The 20875-nt window shown below is 56.3% G+C and overlaps 2 protein-coding genes across 2 annotated transcripts; both read right to left on the bottom strand.

Annotated features, from left to right (window-relative positions):
- Positions 1-1421: 1421 nt before the first annotated feature.
- FBRS (fibrosin) lies at positions 1422-14020 on the bottom strand. The gene is made up of 18 exons (XM_060648989.3): positions 12430-14020; positions 11961-12140; positions 11187-11222; positions 11037-11066; positions 9928-9976; positions 9536-9836; positions 7840-8141; positions 7429-7634; positions 7269-7313; positions 6958-7053; positions 6653-6721; positions 5821-5850; positions 5370-5441; positions 4940-5060; positions 4754-4834; positions 3705-3788; positions 3374-3581; positions 1422-3243 (listed from the first exon to the last, which is right to left on the bottom strand). Exons 1-18 carry the CDS (start codon positions 12880-12882, stop codon positions 2661-2663), a joined length of 2946 nt encoding a protein of 981 aa, XP_060504972.1. The 5' UTR covers positions 12883-14020; the 3' UTR covers positions 1422-2660.
- Positions 14021-15443: 1423 nt separating this feature from the next.
- On the bottom strand, positions 15444-20472 carry PRR14 (proline rich 14). Its single transcript, XM_060648990.2, has 12 exons — positions 20294-20472; positions 19424-19495; positions 19131-19299; positions 18356-18477; positions 18096-18285; positions 17818-17861; positions 17507-17616; positions 16617-17205; positions 16411-16480; positions 16239-16330; positions 15907-15978; positions 15444-15816 (listed from the first exon to the last, which is right to left on the bottom strand). The coding sequence occupies exons 2-12, from the start codon at positions 19444-19446 to the stop codon at positions 15537-15539; spliced, it is 1761 nt and encodes a 586-aa protein (XP_060504973.1). The 5' UTR covers positions 19447-19495; positions 20294-20472; the 3' UTR covers positions 15444-15536.
- Between the last annotated feature and the right edge of the window lie 403 nt (positions 20473-20875).

Raw genomic sequence — 20875 nt, forward strand, 5'->3', positions numbered from 1 at the left:
ATTCACACATGTGCACATGCCCCCACCCTCTCTCTCTCAAATAAAGTAAACATTAAAAAAAAAAAAGAAAGCATTTTTCTGAGAGTTTCACACCCAAATGTTTATGGGGGACCAGGGAAGTACCCTCAATAGTGACAATGGCTCGTTCCTAAACAATAGAGTGGGGGAGACAGTGGCAATGTGGAAAGATCATGCCCCATCTCAAGGGGCAGTCATAGGGAAAGCAGGTATGGCGTCAACGGATTTTTAGATTTTTCTAAAGAAGCTGAAAGCGAGGACTGCCATGTGAAATCTTGTCTACAAGCCAAGTTTCTTCTTCTGGTCAACCTGTTTGTGACTTGTTGGAGCGATCTAGGCTTGAGTCTTCCCTAGAAGTCTTGGGTATGTACAGTGAGTGACAGTAGAGAATGTCAGACGCATCTCTTCTAAGGCGATGGATACAGTGGGACAAGACAATTCTGGGTGGCTTGCGGGGGAGCCAGCGGCTCTAGCTGGGTTTAGCCACTTGGACTTTTTTTTTTTTTTTTTTTTTTTAACATTTTTAAAGTGTATTTATTTTGAGAGAGTGAGCACAAGCAAGGCAGAGGCAGAGAGAGAGGGGAGAGAGGATCCCAAGCAGGCTCCATGCTATCAGCACAGAGCCCGATGTGGGGCTCGAACTCAAGAACCGTGAGATCATGACCTGAGCTAAAGGCAGACGCTTAACCGACTGAGCCACCCAGGTGCCCCTAGTCACTTGGTTTTCAATGATCACATCAAAAAATAATGTTAAGTGTAAAAAAGGAAAATTAGGACATTTGAAAAATAGTACATTTCACAGGATCCCATTTTTTTTTCACGGTATTTTAAGCTTCTAGCTAGAAAAATAACTGGGGGAATATACTCCTGACAATTAGCAGCAGTCATCTCTGAGGGGTGATATTATGAGGCACTTTCCCTCTGTAGTATGTATTTGCATTTGTTTTATAGTGACCACACATAAAAATTAGTGTTTAAAAAAACTGCAGATCTTTTTCTAACACAACTACGCAAGTACACGTACGCGTACGTAAACACACGGAAATGGGCCTGAAGAACGTATATCAAATGATCGCGAGTGGTTACCTCAGAAAAGGCATGGGGCTTGCGTGGGTTGGCAGGTGAACGGGAAATTTAGTTTTGCCATCCTTCTGTCTGGTTTGAACCCGTATAGTATGTACCCCTGGGTTATATAAAAATGTGTGAAAAACGTCAATGCCCAACACCCCAATTCATCCATCTACAAGTAAAAGAACCACTCTCCCAGGTGGGAAGGGGAACCTTCCAGGACATGTCCTGTCTTCAGTATTGTCCTCCCTCATCCCTCCCTGACCCAATGCCCCTTGCCCGCCGCCGGATGACCCCCCCCCCCCCCCCCCCCACTGAAAGAGCAGCCAAGGGGCCTCATTGTAACACTCATTTTTATATAAATATCCGCAAGTCATGTTACAGAATAAGCCCCACCGGGGAAAAAAAGTCAACGTTATGTTTTTGTTAAATTGACCCCTGCCTTCTAGGTTGGGCCCCAGCCTGGGGGCGCCTGCTGCTTTGGGAAGGCTGGGACTGCTGCCGAGAGGCTGCTGAAGAAGCTGCCCGTGTGGCCCACCCCCGGGCCGACCCCCTTCTTTGGTGTGTGGTACATGGTGACCTTCTCTGCCCCCCACCCCCCCAGCCTAGGGCAGGGTTCTGGGGAACAGGGTTCTGGGGAGCAGGGCCCAGGAGTCCTGGGGGCACTTGGAAATGGAGTAGGGGGACTGAGCCACTAAGAGGTGGAGTCTGAAGCTTAGAGATTTGAGCCTTTTGGGAATGGTGGCACACAGAGGTAACAGGAACAAGTTGGGGGGGCGGGGGGGACCTGGGCTGTTAGCCAAGCAGGAAGCGTTTGCCCTTCTTTCCAGCCTAGGTACCCAGGTCCCTTCCCCTGTTGCTCTGTCTCCTGCTGACTCCATATTTCCAGGGATAAGCCCTGGGTTCCTGCCTGTCCCCTCCCAGCTCTTCCCTCTACAATCCCCCCTCCCCCCACAGAGAGGCCAGAGGCTAGGAACACAGCACCAGTCTGAGGATTTAATTAACCAGGAAGGGGGGTTATTGGGAGGGGCACCCCTGTAAAAATGTACAAAAGGTCTGGGGGGCTATGTGGAAGGGGAGATAAATATGTACATGGAACCCCCCTTCCGTTAGCCCCTCCTCCCCCAGCCCTGAGAGGGCATGAGGACTTGGGTGGTAGGTGAAGGGGAGGGGGGGCACTTTGGCCTCTGGCTTAGTGAGCCCTTGGGGAGGCAGGCCAAGGGCCTAGGGGCCCTCAGAGGGGGCGATGGTGTACCTCAGGAGATCATGAGCTATGACCTCTGAAATGACCCCCACTCTCATCTCTCACATGTACACACACACGCGCGCACACACACACTCACACACACACCCCTCTCTCTAGAGGATTGTGACCTCTGCCCTCCCAGTGACCCCAAGGTCCATCTGATGCTTGATCTTGTGGGGGTTGGGGCTTCTGCTCCCAGGTTCCATGACCTCAGAGATGGCTGGTGAGGTCATGACCTCTACCCTCTAGCCCTGGCTTGAAACCTCAGCTCTAGGACCTTGTCAAAAGGAAAGGGGGATGGAGCTTGGCCCCCGCCCCTCCCCTTCCCTCACCTGTCAGCCCGGGCTGGGCCAGGGGCCCTAGGTGGGGAACTAGGCCGGGGGGCGGGCACAAGTGGAGGTGGTGCCCCCAAAAGGGCTCCTGGGGGGGTCTTGCTGAGAAGGTGAGGGGTTCCCGGGGCCGCAGCAGGTGGCGGTGGCGGGGCCAAGCGGCTGTATAGCAGGGGGTGGGCAGGCTCCAGACCGTAGAGGCGGGCGGCAGCCACAGCCCCTGGTCCAGTCAGCTCCTCGCCAGCCTCATAGAAGCGGGGTGGCCTAGCAAGGCGAGGGGGCCCTGCCAACCAGGTTGGCTCCAGAAAGCCAGCGCAGCGCTCTGGGGGACTAGGGCCCAGAAAAGGGGGTGGCCGGGGCCTCTCAAACAGTAGGTGAAGGCCCTGAGGCCCGGTGGTGGCGGCAGCGGCGGCGGCGGCAGCGGCGGCGGCGGCAGCGGCAGCGGCGGCGGCAGCGGCCTCCTCCTTCCGTTCTTCCTTTACCCGCACTGATTCCTTGGCCGGTCTGGCCCCTTCCTCGCCAGCCCTGGCCTTGGGAGTAGCAGGAGAAACTCGGAGCTGGGGCCGTGAGAAGGGGAGGTCCCTGTGGGAAAGAATGGAGGTACTCCAGTGGTCTGACCAGGCTGCGACCAGACCAGGCTTCGGGGAGGGAGGGCCAGGGGTGTGGGCAGTGGGGGGGGTGGGGGGGGTGGAGGGGGGGCGGGGAAGCACACCTGTCTTTCTCCTCCTTGGTGATAGAGGGCTCTCTCCGCTCCACAGCCCGCTCCTTGTCTGAGCCTGGAGTCCGGGCGGCCTCAGGGGGCCGGACCCAGGCAGGAAAGGCCAGAGGACTGCGGTGCAGGCGGCCCCATGGGTCTGGCGGGGAGGCGAAGGCTGGTGGAGCCCCTGGGCTTTCTTTCTGGGCAAAGACGGCGCCGGAGTCTAGACAGAGGGCGAAGCAGGGAGTGACAGGAGCCACGAGGAGGAGGCCCCACTCAGGGACAACCCCCCCCTCCCCAGCCCACTGCCACAGCCACCCACCCGCCCCACCCCACCCGCACTCACTGAATGTGGGGCTGCCCAGGCCTCCAAAGGCCCCGTTGGAGAGGGCAGCCAAAGAGGCGAAGCTTGTGGGACGCCCAAAGGGATCTGTGGGAGAAAAGGGGAATGGTCAGAGCGTTGGCAGCCGGCTCTGATCAGGCACCAAGACTGGCAGGGAAGAGGCAGCTTATTAGCAAGCAGGCCCCAGAGCTCTCGGCCGCTTGGGTCTTGGTTTTAACCACCAGGCGCTGAACACCTCCTTAGGCCTGGCAAGGCACTAGGCTTTGACATGCATCGTGTTGTTTAACCTCAAAAACAAGCCCCACTAGGCAGACAGGATCACTCCCACTTAAAGATGATGAAACAGGCTCAGAGAAGTGAAGTGACTTGCCAACGGTCATCTAGCCAGTAAATGGTACCCCCAGCCCAAGGCCTCTCTGACTCCAGAGGTCAAGGTCTTACCCCACAATCCCCCGACACCAGCCACCCAGACTGGCTCTAGAGCAAACCATTCACCCGAAGATCTCTGCTGGCTTCCTCCCACCTGACATGCAGGGCCTTTCCCAACCTGACCCTAACTTCATGCACATAGCCAGTCAGAACAACTAACCTACCCCGCTAGGGGAACGTGTCACAACTTCCTCTTCCAGGAACACCTAATCCTATGCTATCAGGCTCAATTCCCTTGTGTCTACACAGACCCGAGTTAAATCTCCCCACGAAGCCTGACAAGACTGCTAGGAGCCAGCGACTATGTTCTCACCTGGGCGTGCACAGCCTTCCTCCACCCTCCTCTCCCAGGTGGCACACTATACCCCCTACCACTGGCTATTTCAGAGACAGTGTCTGAGGTGGCAGAGATTGGCAATCGCTTCTCCCTTCCCTATCCCACTTCACAGGTGACAAGATCAAGGCTCAGAGGGGTTAGAGTAACTCGCCCAAGGTCACGAATCAAGTGGAACCAGGCCTACCCCCATTCCAGCCGCCTCTCAAGTCTAATTTCCATCCCCAGCTTGAGAACTCCTGAAGTCAGGGACAAGGCCTGGGTTGCCCAACATGCCCTTGGCTCTTACCAATGTGGGTGCTGGGGCTCAGAAAGGTTCCGTGGGCCCCGGGAGCTGCGGTGAAAGGGTTGGCTGCAGCGTGGACGGCACCTGGGGCAGAGAGGTGGGAGATTCTGGTGAGGCTGAGTGGGCGCAAGGTGGGCCTTGGGCTATAGACAGGGAACCTCAGGCCCTGAGAGGGCTGGCCAGACTCACCAGTCGCAGTGAAGAGGGAGGCGGCCGGGTGGGAGAGCTCCTGCCCAGGGGGCAGGGCCCCATAGGGCCCCGGAAGGCAGGGCAGGAGGTCGTTCCGAAAGTCAAGCTTGTGGGAGTCGCCCTGCGTGGGACAGGGAGAGGGGTGGTGAGTGAGGAGCCAGGTGAAGTCCCGCTCTTGCTCTTCCACCCCTAGGTCCCCTCCAAGGGCTGGCGGGCGCCAAGAAGGGGCTTGGGTGCCTAGCCTCTGCCTCTCTCAGAGCCTTCTCAGACCACCTCCCCCTAGTTAGCCAGACAACCTAGTACTAACTGTGAAAATGCTCAGGCAGTGACCGGGACAGAGCCAAGCAATTCGGCCAAGCTCTGCCAAAGGCAGATGCCCAGGGCTCAGGCTGGCCCACTCTCGCTCTCCCCAGCCCTCCGGCCCCAGTACCTTCATCTTTTCCTGGTGTCTCAGGATCATGTAAGCCACGCGCACGTGCATGGCACACCACTTCCCTGGTTTCTGCCGCCCCAGAAGGATAACCAAAGGGAAAGGGAAGGAAAGAACGTTCACTCATCGCCCACTCCAGGCCTGGTCCTAGGCCCAGCCTTGCCACACAACATCCCCACTCATCATCCCTACAACTGAGGGATGACTAGGTTCATTTCACAGCCTAGGAAACTGAGGCTCAGAGAGATAAACTGTCTTGCCCAAGGTCCCACGGCCAGTTACATCAGAACCCAGGTCTGTAGCTTGTAAGCCTTTCCCTTTCTGCTGTTCCACATCTGGCTGCCTCCATGTCTTGGGCTTCTCGCTCATTCCCAAGCAAGACCCGCCCTTAGCCAAACACCCTGACACCAGCCCGCAGCCTCATGCAGCCTGAGGTCCTCACCAAACTCACCCTCAAAGGTGGCCGGAAATGGTCGGGGATCTGGGGATGGCAAAGCAGAGATTGGCGGCGATTCAGACCTGTTTACTGTCTTGGGCACCTCGTCTCCACAGTCCCCAATCCCCACCCAAACACCAGAGCACTTGTGTGGCTCCCTCGGGCCTTGCCTGCCTCTGTCAAGACTGATTTCCCCATCTCTCCCACTCTGGGTATCTCCCCTCCAGCACTAAGGTCTTGAACCAGGCCCCAAGGACGTGCCCCTGCTTGGAGGACTGGGGAGTGAGGAGGCAGACAGGCAGCTTTCTCAATCTCAGAACCTATCCTACTAACAGCTTTACATAGTGAGACTCTGCTGAAGATTCCTCTAGTAAAAAAAACCTTTACTGCTGCTAAAAGAGGTCGCAAAATCTCTGGTCTAGTCTACCCTTTAGGAAACACATCCTGTGCTTTTCATGATATTCCCAGAGCCGTGGGCTCTAAGGCTGCTCCCTGTGCCACTTCACAAAGGAGCAGCTTATCTTTTCATTCATTGTTTTATGGACAGGACTTCCTGGTGTGATGTCACTTGAAAAAAAAAAAAAAAAGGATTTTGTAACTTGAAAAATTAGAAAACTCCTACAAAAACTACTCTCCTAGTAAGCTCACTTCTGGGACAACTTCATGAAATTTCCTATTCCTCATGCATGGTAAACCTTGTCCTTTACAGAAATTCCCTCTCGTGAGATTCTCAGGGATGCCCCTGATCGTGTATTAAAGGCAGGGATCAGTCGTTCACTTTCAATCAACCCTGCTCTCCCTCAACAGATATTCTAGTTCCCCCAGGACCTGCCTTGGCCCCCCTCACCTGTGTCCCCTTTTGGGGAAGCCCGCTCGGCACTGGCCCCAGTCGTGGTGGCAGCTCGGGGTTCGTGCTCTGGGAAAGGGGAGTGGAGGGATCAGTCAGGAGAGCTGGCGCCAGGCATAAAAAGGGGTCTGGAACCAAGCTGGGGGCTGGGACAGGGAGGGTGCATTGGCTCTGAAGAAATCTAGGTCCACAAGGGGAGGACAGGAGAATGGGTGTGGTTTTGGGGAACGGAAGAAGGTATGTGGATCCGGGGCGTCTGGGTTTGTACAGGGTGGGAGGTGGTGGTATTTGGATTGGGAGCTCACCTTGGGCTGGAAGGCCCCCTGCAGGGAGCCAAAGGAGACAGCCGGCGGGAGGCCCGGAGGGAGGCCGGGCACTGCGGGAGGGAAGGCCGTGTACGGCTGTGGAGAGAAGGGGACTAGTCCAAGCTGGGGGTGGAGGGGCAGCCCACGTCTCGTCTGCCCATCAATCCTCTGGCCTCCACCCTAAAATCCCCCAGGGAGCTCTCCCAGGCTCAAGGCTCTTGCTTTTGAAGCTGAAGACTGGATCCCCAACAGTCAGGGCCACACGCATTGATGCATCCATCACATAACACACCACACACACACACACTCACATTATGCCGGAAAAGGCCTTCCATCTTTCCTGGATATTTCTCAAACTAGGGAAGAGAAGGGAAGAGTAAGCTGCCAGCCAGGGACCCATGATCTTCCCCTGGAAGCCACACCCTCCCCCCAAGTCTCTGAGCCTCATCACCAGCCCAATGAGGAGCTCACCATGTGGGGGCCATGGGGTGGCAGCAGGCCCGGGGGATAAGGGGTGAAGTGCTGGTGGGTGTGCTGGTGGGTGTGCTGGTGCTGGTGGTTGTGCTGGTGGAACTGGAAGGCCAGGGGCCGGGCGGAGCCCCCTGCCCCCACCACCTCGGGGCCACCCTGGGCATTCAGGTAGCGAGAGTTCAGGTCCTGGCCGATCAGGTCCTGCTCTGTGGGAGGGGAGGGGGAGAAGGCTTTAATATCTGTCGCCACCAGGTCAGCCTCCTTGGGCCCAGGTGACTGGCCTTCCCTTCTGGCCTTTAGCCACTCCCTCCTCAAGCCCTGATGTCTGCTGAGGTCCAGCTGCCCCAAAGCCGACTGGGCCCAAGCCCGGGGCCATGGCCCCCCACCCCCCGGCCAGGACCCCAAACTCACCAGAAAGGGCGTTAGCGGCTGAGGCCCCAGGGTGCCCTGGCACCTGCAGCAGGGGTGGGGGTGGGGGCAGGGTGGGGCCAGGGGAGAACAAGGAGGGGTGGGGGGGTGGTGGGGGGGGCCGCAGCCCAGGGGGGGGAAAGCTGTGGGTGGACAAAGGCAGGGGCAGTGAGGGCGTCGGGGGCCGGTGGGTGAGCTGCGCGGACGAGGAGGAGGCAGATGAGGAGGAAGAGGACGAAGAGGATGATGAGGGGGGAGGCTGAGCCACGGGAGGGGCCGGGGCCTTGGGGGGCGGCCGTGAAGAGCTGGGGAGAGAAGTGGGGAGATGAGTGAGGGGTTGGGAGGTGCCAGCTCTGACGGGAGGGGGTCAGAAGCCTGGGCGATACCTTGACCCTGGTTCTCCAACATGGAAGGTGGTAGAACCCGGCCCCCAGGACCCCCACCCCCGCCCAGGGAGCCCATCCTCAGACTGAGGTACCTCCCACACCCAGCGACCCCCACGCTCTCCCTCTCCAGATCTCTTCCACACAGCTGCCCGGACGTCTCTGGCCACATGACTTGCCCTTTTCTGACTCAACTGCAGCACGAAACATGTCGTTCACTTTGCCGCTTAGTTACAACCTAAGCCACCTGGGTTCCCACCCTAAGACAGTGGAAGCAGCACCTCCCTGGCCTGGCCTAGGAGTCAGGTGACCTGAATTCTAGGCCCGTCTTGCCATTGACACCCTGGGTGACCTTGAGCAAGTCACTGCCCCTCTCTGAGCCTTAGTTTTCTCAAGAATAAGAAAAAGAACGATAATGAAAGTGACAACAATAGAACAGCATCGATAATGATAATAATAGTGTCAGTGATTCTTACCCTTTAACAAGCACTTACTGTAGGTCAAGTGCTGGCACCTGCTTTACATGCTAATCCAAATCTCCAACATGTCACACCACCTTCCCAACTGCTGCTGCGTCCGTGCAACCACCTGTACCATTTACTTCTTTCTTTAATTTAACTCTTTCTTGGCTTTTCACTTAGCCTCGCCCAAGCCACACATGTGAAATCAAGGGTTTGAGATACTAGTCATGTTTTTCTAAAGCAAGTAACAACTGAAAAAAATTTACTCACGTAACAGCTCAAATTATCTCACGCACCACTGACGATGCACGTACACACTTTGGGAAACACTGCATTAACTCATAATTAATCCTCACAATAGCTTTGTTAGGATGAAGGTACTCTTGCTATTTCTTTTTACAGGAGGAGGAAATGGAGGCTCAGAGAGATTAAGTGACTTGTCAAAAATCACACAGTCACTATGTGGCAGAGCAAGATTTTGAGTCCAGGTCTGACTGACACCAAAGCCAGCACCCTTAACCATCATGTCAGCATTTCCCAAAGTATGTTCTGAAGAACAGTATTCCTAGCAGATGTGCCCTGCAAGAAGGTCTCACCAGCAAATAAAATTGAGAAACGGCACAAAGCGGATTTCCCTGCATGTGAATGTAGGGTGGAAAGGTTCTGGTAAGTCCTGCAAGCAAGTAACTTCTTTAAATCTGTTTCACCCAGTGTCTCTAAAACTTTTCAGCCTCGGAATCCTTTCTTCAAGTCACATCCCACAGGTACCATCCCATGTCCCAGCCACAGAATGCAGGGGTTGGCGCCAAAATGACCAGGTCCTTCCAGATCAGACCAAACCCCTGGACCACTCACCTGCCAGTGCTGAGGTCCAGGCTGCTGCCATAGGGAGAAGTGCGGAGGCCGAAGGGCGAGACCCGAAGCTGCAGCTGGGGCTGGGGTGGGGGTGGCAGACTGGGGGCGGCCGGCAGGGGTGCAGGGGGTGAGACAGGAGGCCGAGGGGCCGGTGCAGGCGGTGGTTCCTTCGGGGGGAAAGGCACTAGCAGCGGGTCGGGCCCTGGGGGCTGTTCCTGGCTCCGCTCCAGGCCCGACACTTTAGGGACTACGGAGAGTTTTGCTTCACAGTTCCCATTGAAGGCGCCGTGGGGGCCCGAGGCTGTGAGGACAGGACAGCAGACATATTCAGTTGAGGCCCACGCTCACCCAACTTCCCTCCCTTGTCTCCAGCCCCAGCCCTTGAGACCAACCTTTGCTGGTTGAGACAGTAAAGGATGGATCGAGGTCATCATCGGAGACCTGGGGAAGAAGGGTAGGGACAGGGTCAGGTTCTGCTCAGGAAGGCTCTAACCCAGGAAGGCTAACAGCCTCTAGAGCCTGCTAGGAATAAGTGATGGTAATAAGTCTATTTCACCAGCTTAGCTAAAATCCAGCAAAGACTATGGGCTCCAGAGGGCCTATCCTTGGGAGAAAGGGTAGGATAGCTGAGCCTGAAATTAGACCAGGAGAACTGAATCAAGGTAGAACTTACATAGCAAAGAAGTAGACACATCAAAGCAAAAATGTTAGAGATCACTAACTGCTGGCCCACATGTCTACCTGACTTACAGATCAGTTTGGTCCACAAGTGTTAGCAAAATCTTTGAAAATTAATTGCTGATAAACGCAAGACGTCCTCATAAAAACTCAGACTTGCAGGTTCTCTTAAAAACTGGCTCCTATTCTTGCATGAAATTAGCTAGAACTAGACAGTGGTCACCTCCTTTAGACAGACAAGAACTCTCTGGTTCACCACAGCCCCTGTCCAGCCAACTTTTTAAGCTAAAACAAGACACAGATCAGGGAATACAAACTCAGTTAGTTATAGGAGTAGAGCATCAACTGCTACAACACATTATTTCAAAACAAGCACGTCAAGCCTGATGCAAAAACCGAAATCTAATTTATAAGACTTGTTCTGACACTGACCACAACAGTTTAGAATCTTCACTGCCATAATCTCTGCTTGGGACTCTAATCTGTGAGAGCAGACTAACTGCTAGCAGGAAGGACCAGCTTAGTTTCACAGTCACCTAGGATTTCTGTGGAGAACCACTGGTATCTCCAAGGGCTTTGAAAAACGTGGGATACCAAAACATGGGCTTTCTAATCTTTGTTCATCTGGCGCTAGTTACTAAAGAAAAGAAGTCATTTACCCTCTCAATCTCCCTCCCCCTCCCCACATTCAATCCTGGCCCACCCTAACCTATGTTCCCCACTCAAGGGGAGGCTCTGTCTGCTGCACATAGGAGACCTTTAAGCTGCAGTACATTTTACAAGTTGTAACACTGCCCACCCCACAAGTTCTACCCCCACTCACCCTCTCGTCCAGATCGCTTTCTGCATCGCACTGGGGAGAAGGAAAGACAGAGATGTCACAAGAGGAAAGAAGAGTGGGGCCCAAGGTAGAGAGGGGACTTCCAAAGAGGAATTGAGAGGGGAGGGACCAGTACAGGTGGAGAGCACTTACTATGTATCCAGCTTCCAGAGAATGACGGGAGGAGGCCTGAGAAAGACCAGAGTCCAGAGGTAAGGGAGGCTGACTGGCAAGGCCTTTGGATAAAGTCTAAACTCCCCAGCAAAGAACTCAAGGTCTTTCATGACATGCTCAATCCTTTTCCAGCTACTTCTCCTGCTAGTGCCCACCGTTCCCAATGTTCTATCTTCCAAATACATTCTCACATCTCTGTGTTTTTGCTCAAAACAACTTGACTCGTTTCTTCTCTTAACACAATTATGACTATCCTTCAAGGCCTGACTAAGACATCCTAGGGGGCTTTCCCTAACCACAACCCTCCTCCCATCCCCCAGGCAGAATGAGTGGCTTCCTCATGTGGGTTTCTACAGCATCTCTCCCAGACCTCTGCCTTCTACAGCTTCTCAGATTTTGGTCTAGGTATTTGTTCACAGATTGTTTTTTTCTTGGGAGATTACTACTGCCTCAAGAGAGAGGGCTGAGACCCTATCTAATTCATTTACGATTCAGTGAAATCTCTTTGATACAGCTCTGAATTATCAACGTGTCTGAAACAGAGGCAGCCAAAAGCAGAAAAGTCTGACTGTAGGAATGTCTCTGTCAGACCCGGACTGAGGAGTAGAGGGCTCAAATTTGCTCTGCCTTCTTTGCCCTTAGAAAATAAAATCACTGTTTACGATGGGCAGTGGCATTACTGATGAAAAACAGGTCTATGTGAAGGACGTTCTGCCCAGAGTTTTAAAGGACAAGGATCTGTGACAAGCTCACCTCTTTCCTTCTCCGTTTATTGGGCCATTTTCGGGCCCGATCCCCAGAGGGCCGGCCAGGCTCCCGATCAGAGCTGTCCCCTGGCTCCCCAGTGGCCCCACTGGAGCCCCCCCTCTTCCGCTTCCCAGAATGCTTCAGCCGATGTTCCAGTCGCTCTGGGGGCTGAAGAGATGCATCCTTCTGTGGAGGAGGAGGTGGGACTAAAGTAGATGGAGAAAGGAAAGCTCCCGACCTCTCTGGGGGTGACCAGGCTACCAAAGTGGCTCTCAGACCAGATAACCTGGTTGGTCCCTGGAGACTAACTCTACCTCCTCCCACCCCAGGGTGGGGCAGAGGCCTGGCCAGAGGAGCCGGTTGCTCTGGTTTGGGGTGCCAGCATTCCCCCCTCAACTCCACCCACTCCAGGCACGATACCCTTCTCCCTGCCCCTCTGAAGCCCCCAAAGGTCCCCAGCCCCACCAGGCCCCACCTGCAAGGCCTCAAGGCTGGCGAAGCTGGCGATGGCGAAGCCATCGATCAAGTCCTCTTCTTCTTCCTCCTCCTCAGGCTCCTCCTCGGCCTCTCCGTCGTCTGCGCCCCCCTCCTCCTCCTCCTCCTCTTCCTCCCCGCGGCTGCCCGAGCCGGCAGGCCGCTTCCGAGCTCGGGGTCGCGGGGGCCGAGGCCTGGGACGGGGCCGCCGTCGTCTCGGGCCCCCGGGCCGCTCTCCAGACGAGGCTGACGACCAAGGCCTGGCCGGCGGTGGCGGCGACGAGGACGACGAGGAGCCGCGCGGGGCGGCCAACAGGGCCCGGGGCGCGTCGCCGCCGGGACCTCGGCGGCGCCGCTGCTCCCGGTCTCGGTCTCGGCGCGAGCAGCGCCGCCGCCGCCGCTCCCCCTCAGCGGCCCAGCCCGGGCCCGGAGCCGCGGCCGCTGCCGTCTCCATGGCGACCGCCCTCAGCGCCGCATCCGGAGGCGGCGGGGCCCGAAGCGACCTGTCCGCAGGCCCGGGGTCGCAGGCGCGGCGCTGGCGGCTGCACAGGGACGAAAAGGCCACGGCTTCCCCTTTAAAGCAGGATCTACTGGCCCCGAGCTTGCCCCAAGGCCAAGGCCCGGGGAGCCGGCGCCGCCCCCGGGGCGACAAGCCCGAGGGCCCCCCCTGTGGGGCCGGCGGGGCCGAGACGCTGAAAACGGGGCGGCCGTCCCTTTAAGGCGAGGCCTCAAGTTGTCCAGCCCCTGACCCCTTTAAAACGACCCGATGGTGTCCAGCCGGCCTAGTGCAGTGGCCGCCCCCTGCCAGGGGTCGAGACAAGTCTCCCCGAGGAAGAGGAAGGGCCACCCCTTTAAAAGGGACCGAAAGCTCGCCCCGAAACGTAGACCTCCCCTTTAAAAGTGTCTCAAGTCCTCCGGCTAAAAGAGGCCACCCCTTTAAGGAGTCCAGGGTCCTCCAAACAGCAGGCCGCCCCTTTAAGGGCCCGGGAGTTAAGTTTCTGGTCCTCCACAAGCGGCCACTTCCCCTTTAAGCTGATTTTAAAGGACTTCTTGCGTGGGAGAGAAACGGCGGTGAGAATCCCCACTCGTTCCAGCTCTCCCAACAGCACAGTTCTCAATTTGTCAAGCTTCTGTTCGATGGCTTCCCCTTTAAGGCTGCCGATGTAGTCTGCCGAGTTCAGTGGCCGCCCCTTTAAGGAGATTTAAAGGGGCCTCCTCCAGGCCCAGCTCTTCCAGCCTCCGCCTCCGGTCGCCATGAAAGGCGAGGGGGGGGGGGCGGGGCCGCGGGTCCAGCCCTCCAAAGCCCCGGATGTGAGGCAACGGTGACGGGTAGAGCTTCTCTGTCTGCCGACATAAAAGTCTCTTCCTCCTTTCCTCCGTCTCTGCCTGACTTGCGCCGTAAGGGATCCGGAACAGCCGTTGGGCAGCGGAGTAGCTCCAGCGCACCCTCCTGTTGTCTCCTTTGGAGTCCTGGGCCTCTTCTTCGTCAGGACTTCCCTGCCCCTCCTCCCTCTTCCTCCTCAGCCTACGCCTCCTTCCTCTCTCGGCCTCCTCCCACACTCCGCCCCTTTCCCCTCACCCCTCCACAAGCTTAGTCGTTGATAGGTTGAGAAGTGTACGTCAAGGCGAAGGGCGGAGTCAAGCTCCGGGGAATGGGTAATATGTAACCGCCCTCAAATCTTGGATTGGGTATACGTCAGATTAGCCCCGCCCTTCATCAGGTCTTGTGACTAGACTGGTTAGAAGTAAGCGCTTGGGGCGGTCCCTCAGGTGACCCCGCCTCTTCCTGCTCTCTGTTCATTGGCCCGTCTTCAGACAGCGTCGAGACTAGGAGCCAGGAGGTGGTGCGCAAGTTCTAGGAGGCGGTTGGCCGCTGGGCGGCGTGCGGCCGCGGAAAGTGCCTCTCGAAAGCAAGTTACGTCGCCTCTCCCTTTCCGCCGCTTGCCTTAAGTCCACAGGCCGCCTGGCTTTCTCGCGCACGCGCGTTGGCAGTACTGTTGAGCGGCTGGCAACTCAGCGGGATCCCCTCGGTGCCGGGTGGCTCGAGCACGCGGCATGCCTTGCGAGCACCAGACGCGCTAGAAGGAAGCTGCGTCCTCATTATCGTTTCATTGCGTGGGAGAGTGGTCTCCGCGTGCTAATAGGAAACACTTTGCACTTGTGTGCCGGCCACGGCCACTTTCTCACATATTAACTCATTTGACAGTAAGAGTTCTTTTAGGAAGGTACTGATATTAGCCCCGTTTTACAGAGGGGGAGGGGAATTAATACACATTGAGTTTCCTACACAGGATTTGGGCTCAAGAAGCCTTAACTGTGCTCTTAGCCACTGCTCTGTTCTGGCCCTAAGTTACCAAAGATGGAGAATGCCACTTCTGGCCTCTGCTTGCCTGGGTTAACCATTTTAACAAGGACATCTCATTACACATTCAGCTTCCTTCCTTTACTTACAAAAAAAAAAAAAAAAAATCTGTACCTCCAATGTGGGGCTCAAACTCATGACCCCGAGATGGAGTCACGTGCTCTACCAACTGAGCCAGCCAGGTGCCCCAGCTTGCTTGTGTGTAAAATGGGTATAATTCCCTCTCATAGTGCTATCTGCAGGGCAAGTACATGACAGGTTGTTGTAGGTGCTCAATTACAGCTGATTACTCTTATGTCTTGAATCCAGAAGCAAATCCTGGCCTGCATGTTCAGAGGAATTCAGGGCCATATTGATCAAGGCCTTGGTCCACTCTGGGTCCTTCAGTCTCCTCCTTGATGTAAGTGAATTTAGAGAACCCTGCCCAGGGTTCAGAGTCAGTATCTTCTGGAACAGATTCTCAAGTATCCCTCCACACAGGAAAATTCTTAAATCAAGGAAGTATGTCCGATGACCATTCCCCCACTTCCCGTATCAAACCCTCATTGCCTTCCCTGGCACCTCCCCCATTTCCCAGTCTTTGGGAGCCAAAGTAAAAACATCAGCTGGTACTGTCAGTCAATCTCAAACTTAGCCAGAGACATACAAAAGAATCAGAAACATATTGAAAACTTTACTAGAAATATAAAGAAAAAAATATAACTGCCTTAGATGCTTCAGGATGGACGGACAAACAGATGGAGCTCCTAGGTCCGATGGGGATGCTCCCTATCCACTTCCTCCTCCTCCAGGAGTGAGGCATCCAGCTCCTCCAGCCGCTGCTGCAGCAGAGGTCCCACATCTGGGCTGGGGGCCAGGTTGGAGGTAAGGGTCCTGCCAGCTGCAGCCCGGACTCCACGAGATGGCCGCCGGGATCGAGGAAGGCTGCTGTCCCGAAATTCTACAGCCCGCCGAAGCTTCTTTGAGCTGGTGAAAATCAGAGTCCCGTTGCGCTCCCGGGGCTCCTCAAAGATGGTTTCAAAGGTCCTGGACCAGGCAGGGAGGGGTGCTGGTTACCAGCGTGGCCCCTGGTTCCAGCCTTCCCTCTATTACCCCCAAGCCTTCAGAGTTTCTCACCTCCTGGTTGTAGGTGACTGATAATTCTTGTTGGTATAAATTTCTTCTAAGCTGAACTCCTTCTTGTTCAACCTGGGAGCAAAGAGCAGAGGCCATTGAAAAACCCAGGGCCATTGTGCCCTGAAAAAAGGATAAGCAAGGTGTGGTCTATATTTTAGTTTCTGGGACACACTGAGGCCAGGAGTGCTGCCTGAGACAGACATATAGTTCTAAGTGCAAACCATGTTCAGACCAAATTGACTCCTCCCTGAGAGAAGACAGAGCCCCACTTCAGAGGGTCCAAGCCTACACCTATTTGGCCAAGGCAGCTGCATGTACAATGAGCCACTTACCTGATTGGTCGAGGCAGTCCCATTGGTGTAAGGTTTGGCTGAGGACGGACTGGTGTCCTGCGTATTCTGAATCGAGAAACCTTTCCCATGGTCTGCAAAAACAGGGCAGAGGATAAGGGTGCAGCATGGACTCAGAGTCCCACTTGTCTCCTCCCCCCATCTCTACTCCTACCTTGGTCTCAGGGTCTGAAAGCACCTGGTCCTCTGAGGCCCTTGGCTCCTTCCCCTTGGTTGAGCCCAACCTGCAGATAAGGTCAAGGCTCAGGGACAAATAATATTCATAGCAATATCCCCATCTCCTGCCCACTGGATAGTAGGGAAGGAGGCTGGGCCCAGACTGTGGCCAGGGCTTTAAGAAGGGTTTATTGAGAGCACTACCTGGGTTCTGCAGGTTCAGAGAAGGAGGAAGTAGATGCGGTGGACGAACAAGATGTGATGAGGGGAGGAGAGCCTCCCGCTCCTCCAAGAGGGAAGACCTCTTTCCGGAGACAGGGCCGAGGGGGTGGTGGGGCTCGGGCCATCTCTCCACCACCCACAGTGTGCCGCCGGAGCCGTGACCGGCTCGGGTGGTGTGGAGCAGGGGGCCAGCTGCAGGTATCTGGGCCAGGGGGCCCCAGATCGGGGCAGGAGTGGCTTCGGCCCAGAGAGGGCTTAGAAAGAGGTGCTGGGGGATTGTGGTCTTGGGCCCGCCACTGGCGGATAGGGGGCCGGGGACTGACAGATGCAGTGTCCTCAGTAGCCCCAGACTGCTCAGCCTCTGAGATGGCAATCTTCAACTCCAACTTCATGGGAGGTGATGGGGGTGGGGGCCGTGGGGCTTTGTTGGGTGTGAGGAAGATGTCAGCAAAGCTCTCCAGCTTGGAGCGGACGGAACGGAAGAGGGGAGCCAAGCCCCAGGGACTGAGGCGGGGGCGTAAAAGGCTGGACGGCGGTGGGATCGATGGGGGCTCCAGTACAGGATCCGGGGCTAAGGAAAGGAGAGGCTCAGATGGGCATTCCTCAACTGCAGGTGTCTAAGCCCTACTTCAGTAGCCTCAGCTCCTCCCCCAAACACTAAACTTTGCCCACAGAAGTCTAAGCCCGCCCCTAAAAAGCTAAGTCCTAAATTGAGGAATTGAACCTCAGACCTCTGAAGTCTACACCCCAACTTCACACACTGAGCTCCCTGAGGGGAAGGAGTTAAGCCCCACCCCCACCTTTGCCTCTGATACTTTTAAACTCAGCTAGGATTTTCCAGAGCCCTAAATCTCATCCCTCTGAGTCCTTACCTCCTGGTGGGCTCTCCAGAGGGTCTTCAGGCAAGGCAGATGGCTGGAATGGGGGATCCAGGTCCCTGGACGGAAGCATTGGCTGGTGAACCACGGTCATGGGCTTGGCTCTGGGGTTAAGGGGAAGGTAAAGGCTGAGGGAGCTTCCAGGTCCAGATCCCACCTGAGCCAGCACCTCCCCTGTCCCTTAAGGCTTCTGAAGGTGCTACAAGGAAGGATTGGACAAGTAAATTCTGATGCCCCTAACTCTAGTTGCCTGGGTAACAGGTGTTGCCTGGACATTTCGATAATTCCTTCCCCAGCCCTCTCACCTTCTTGCTGGGATGATGAAGTTGGGAGTCTCATCAGCAAAGCCCTGGGTGTAAACAAAGAATGTTTTGGGGGAGGCAAGGAAGCCCCCTTCAGCCTTCTTAGCTACCCACATTCCGACCCTCTCAAGTCTCCAAAGGCCTGCCGGGGTTCACACCAAAGACTTTTCCATATAGGTCTTTCCTCGATGTCTTCCATCTAAAATAATATTCTCCTTACTCAGAGCAAAAGCTACCCCAGCTGAACGAGCCCTGACATCCTTACCCCAAAATACTCATACCTCAGCTGCGGGTCTTGAGCTGGCAATGTCTTCTAGCATCACCACCAGAGTAGGCTGGGGGGCCCAGTCCACCTTTTGTGAAGGGCCTTCCTCTGGGCCAGGGGTTGTCTTTGATCTCCGTCTCAGGGTAGAAGGGGGACGGTGGGTGCGGCTCAAGGGCTCTCGGCATAAGTGCAGTGGGTCGGGAGGCCTAGAGAGGACACAGGAATATCAGAGGGGTTCAGTTGTGTCCCGTTTACCCTCTATCCTGCCATGCTCACCTGGTCTGCGAGGACCACATAGCCTGTTGGGATGGCGAGGCAGGCGGCTGGTTTCGGACAGAATCTCGGCGGTTGCTGCGGTGTTGTGGGGTGGTGGTCTCTTCTTGGGGCACCAGGGGAACCTAATTGAGGAGAAAGTGTCAAGAGCAAGGTGATGGACTGAGGTCAGACTGGACAGGGCCTCCCTGAACCTAACAGTGCCCTGTGCCATCAAAGTGACAGAGACTGTGGCTAGAATTCACTTACGAACCCAAAGAAGTGAGTTGAACTGAATCAGGGGCCAGATGTTACAGTGTCCTGAGCTGCAGTAATCTCACCCTGGCTATTTGGCGAAATGAAAGGGAGAGAGTAACCTTGGGTGAGTCACTGCCCTATTTGGGGCTTCAGTTTTTTCTAATCTGTGCAATGGAGCCAAAGTCCTCAGCCTGCTTCCCAAGGATAGCCTAAAAGTTTGCCCGGGAAGAAAGCAAGGGTTTCTCATACTTAAGAGTGTAGAGATGTGGTTGCAGCCCAACAGGGTTGATGGTGGGGCAGGCGAGATTCTACCACTGAACCACCAATGCTGGGTTGATAGTGGGGAATGGGCACCAGAGACTCTGCCCAAATCTAGGTTGGATTGAGAGCTAAGCAGAACTCTAGTATTAGTGAGACTGCCTGAGCAGGGTGTGAGAATGAGGTATCTGGACCTCAATTATCCTCACTAGTGATCTAGTTTCACCTTGGTACTGAAGAGAGGACCTGAGGAAGAAGGGGCCTTTCAGTTCAGGGGGCTCACCATACGGGCAGCCATAACATCTTCCAGCACTACAGCCAGGACCCGCCGAGAGGCCTTTTCCAAGGGCGAAGGGGCTGCCAGAGACTGCAGCCTCGGCCGTTTGGGGCTCCTGGCTCCCCATAATGCTCGAGCCAGGGGCTGGCGGCACAGACGTGGCCGGCCAGGTGGGCTGGAGGATGAGAGAAGCAGAAGACAGTCGCCTGGGTCTGTCGTTAGCTCTGTGGTTTCCCCGGTACGGTCGCCAGGCTCCCCGTTTCCCGTGCTCAAGACAGGCGGGCGGGGTGCGCTCTCACCTGGAGTCCCCGGGCAAGTCCATGGGGGAAGCGGCGGCTCCGGGGAGTCCCTGGGGGATCCCAGGCTGCAGCCTGGGATGGGGGGGGAGCGGGGGAGCGGGGAGTGAGGGCCAGCCCCTCCCCTGGGGCTCCGCCCTTCATGGTCCGCCCAAGGCTCCCGGTAGCCCACAGGCCGGGGCCCTGGGGCGTAAAAGGGCGCCCCCGGCTGGCCGTCCGGAGCGAGTGTCTTCCCGCTGCCGTCGCCCGAAATCAGTGGATCACCCGCGCCCAGACTGGCACTTCCCGGGAGAACCTGGCTTGCAGCGGCCCCAGTTCTCCCACGGCCCCGAGCCTCCTGGTGGGGCCTTTGTCCCTTTAGAATCCGCCCTGAGATCCCCCGGGATCAGCTGGGATCCCGGTCCTGGGAGGCTCACTTTCTGCCGGATCCCTCTGCACTCCTCATCCACTGCCAGCGAGTGGCCGAGAACTCAGAAGCAATACTCTCACACACCGACGGCACCCCCCGCCCCACCAGATCCCCTACACTGGATCCCTGTGGAAAGAATCCTACAGCGCGGTTCCTCCAATCAGACGCCGCGAGGATCCTCCTCTCCCTGTAAGTTTGGGCTCCGCAAAGCTCCACTCAGACAGGGGCAGCCCGAGCTTGAGCATCACGAACTCAGTCCGGATCCCCGGGGATCCACTGTCAAACAGATACCCCCTTCACTCCAATCTCGGGAGGTCCCACCCACCGACCCCATCCTCCACCCCTCCCCGGCTCCCCGCCCAGTGCTCTCCCCAGCCCAGGACCAGATGGTTCAAATGTTTCCTTCCCTCCCTCCTCCCGCCCTCTCTCCAGCCGCTCGGTGCCCTCCCCCGCGCGCCGCTCACCGCCGCCTCCCGCGGATCCCGGGTCTTCGACGGCTCCCACCTCCGGCTCCTTTAAAACCAGCCTTACCCAGCACTGTCCAACCGCCGAGGGCCTTCTTCTCGGAGCCTTCGGGCGCCGCCCAATCGCCGATCCCCGTCTTCCGGGGTGGTGAGAAACTAAGTGAAGCCACCTGGCAGCCATCTTCCCTAGGGGCAAGAAGCCAAATTGGGCACCGCCGCCATTATAGTTGAGGGCAGGTAGCTCTGTCCTCGAAGAACCGAAGTGGACCGGATGGAGTCGTTTTGTGAAGGCCAGTCAGTGGCCGAAGACTATGCCAAGTTTCTTGAACTACTGAGGCAGCTGTAGTGACTAGAGTGCCGCCACGTTTTTTAAGGGCATCTTCCGGTTTTTTTTTTTTTTTTTGGTTCTCAGGCCAATAAACGTGAACTGAGTTGCTAGCGACAAGTGAAATTCCCAATTTCCTAGAGAGGCCTCATCGAGGGCGGTTCCGGTTACCCTCCGGGATTCCTCAGCCGGGTTCCCACGTCGCTGAGAAGATCTGGGGAGGGGCTAGGGGCCAGAGACTAAGGATAATGCCACCT

This window comes from Panthera onca, chromosome E3 (genome assembly GCF_046562875.1).
Source record: "Panthera onca isolate mPanOnc1 chromosome E3, mPanOnc1 haplotype 2, whole genome shotgun sequence".
NCBI classification, from domain to species: domain Eukaryota; kingdom Metazoa; phylum Chordata; class Mammalia; order Carnivora; family Felidae; genus Panthera; species Panthera onca.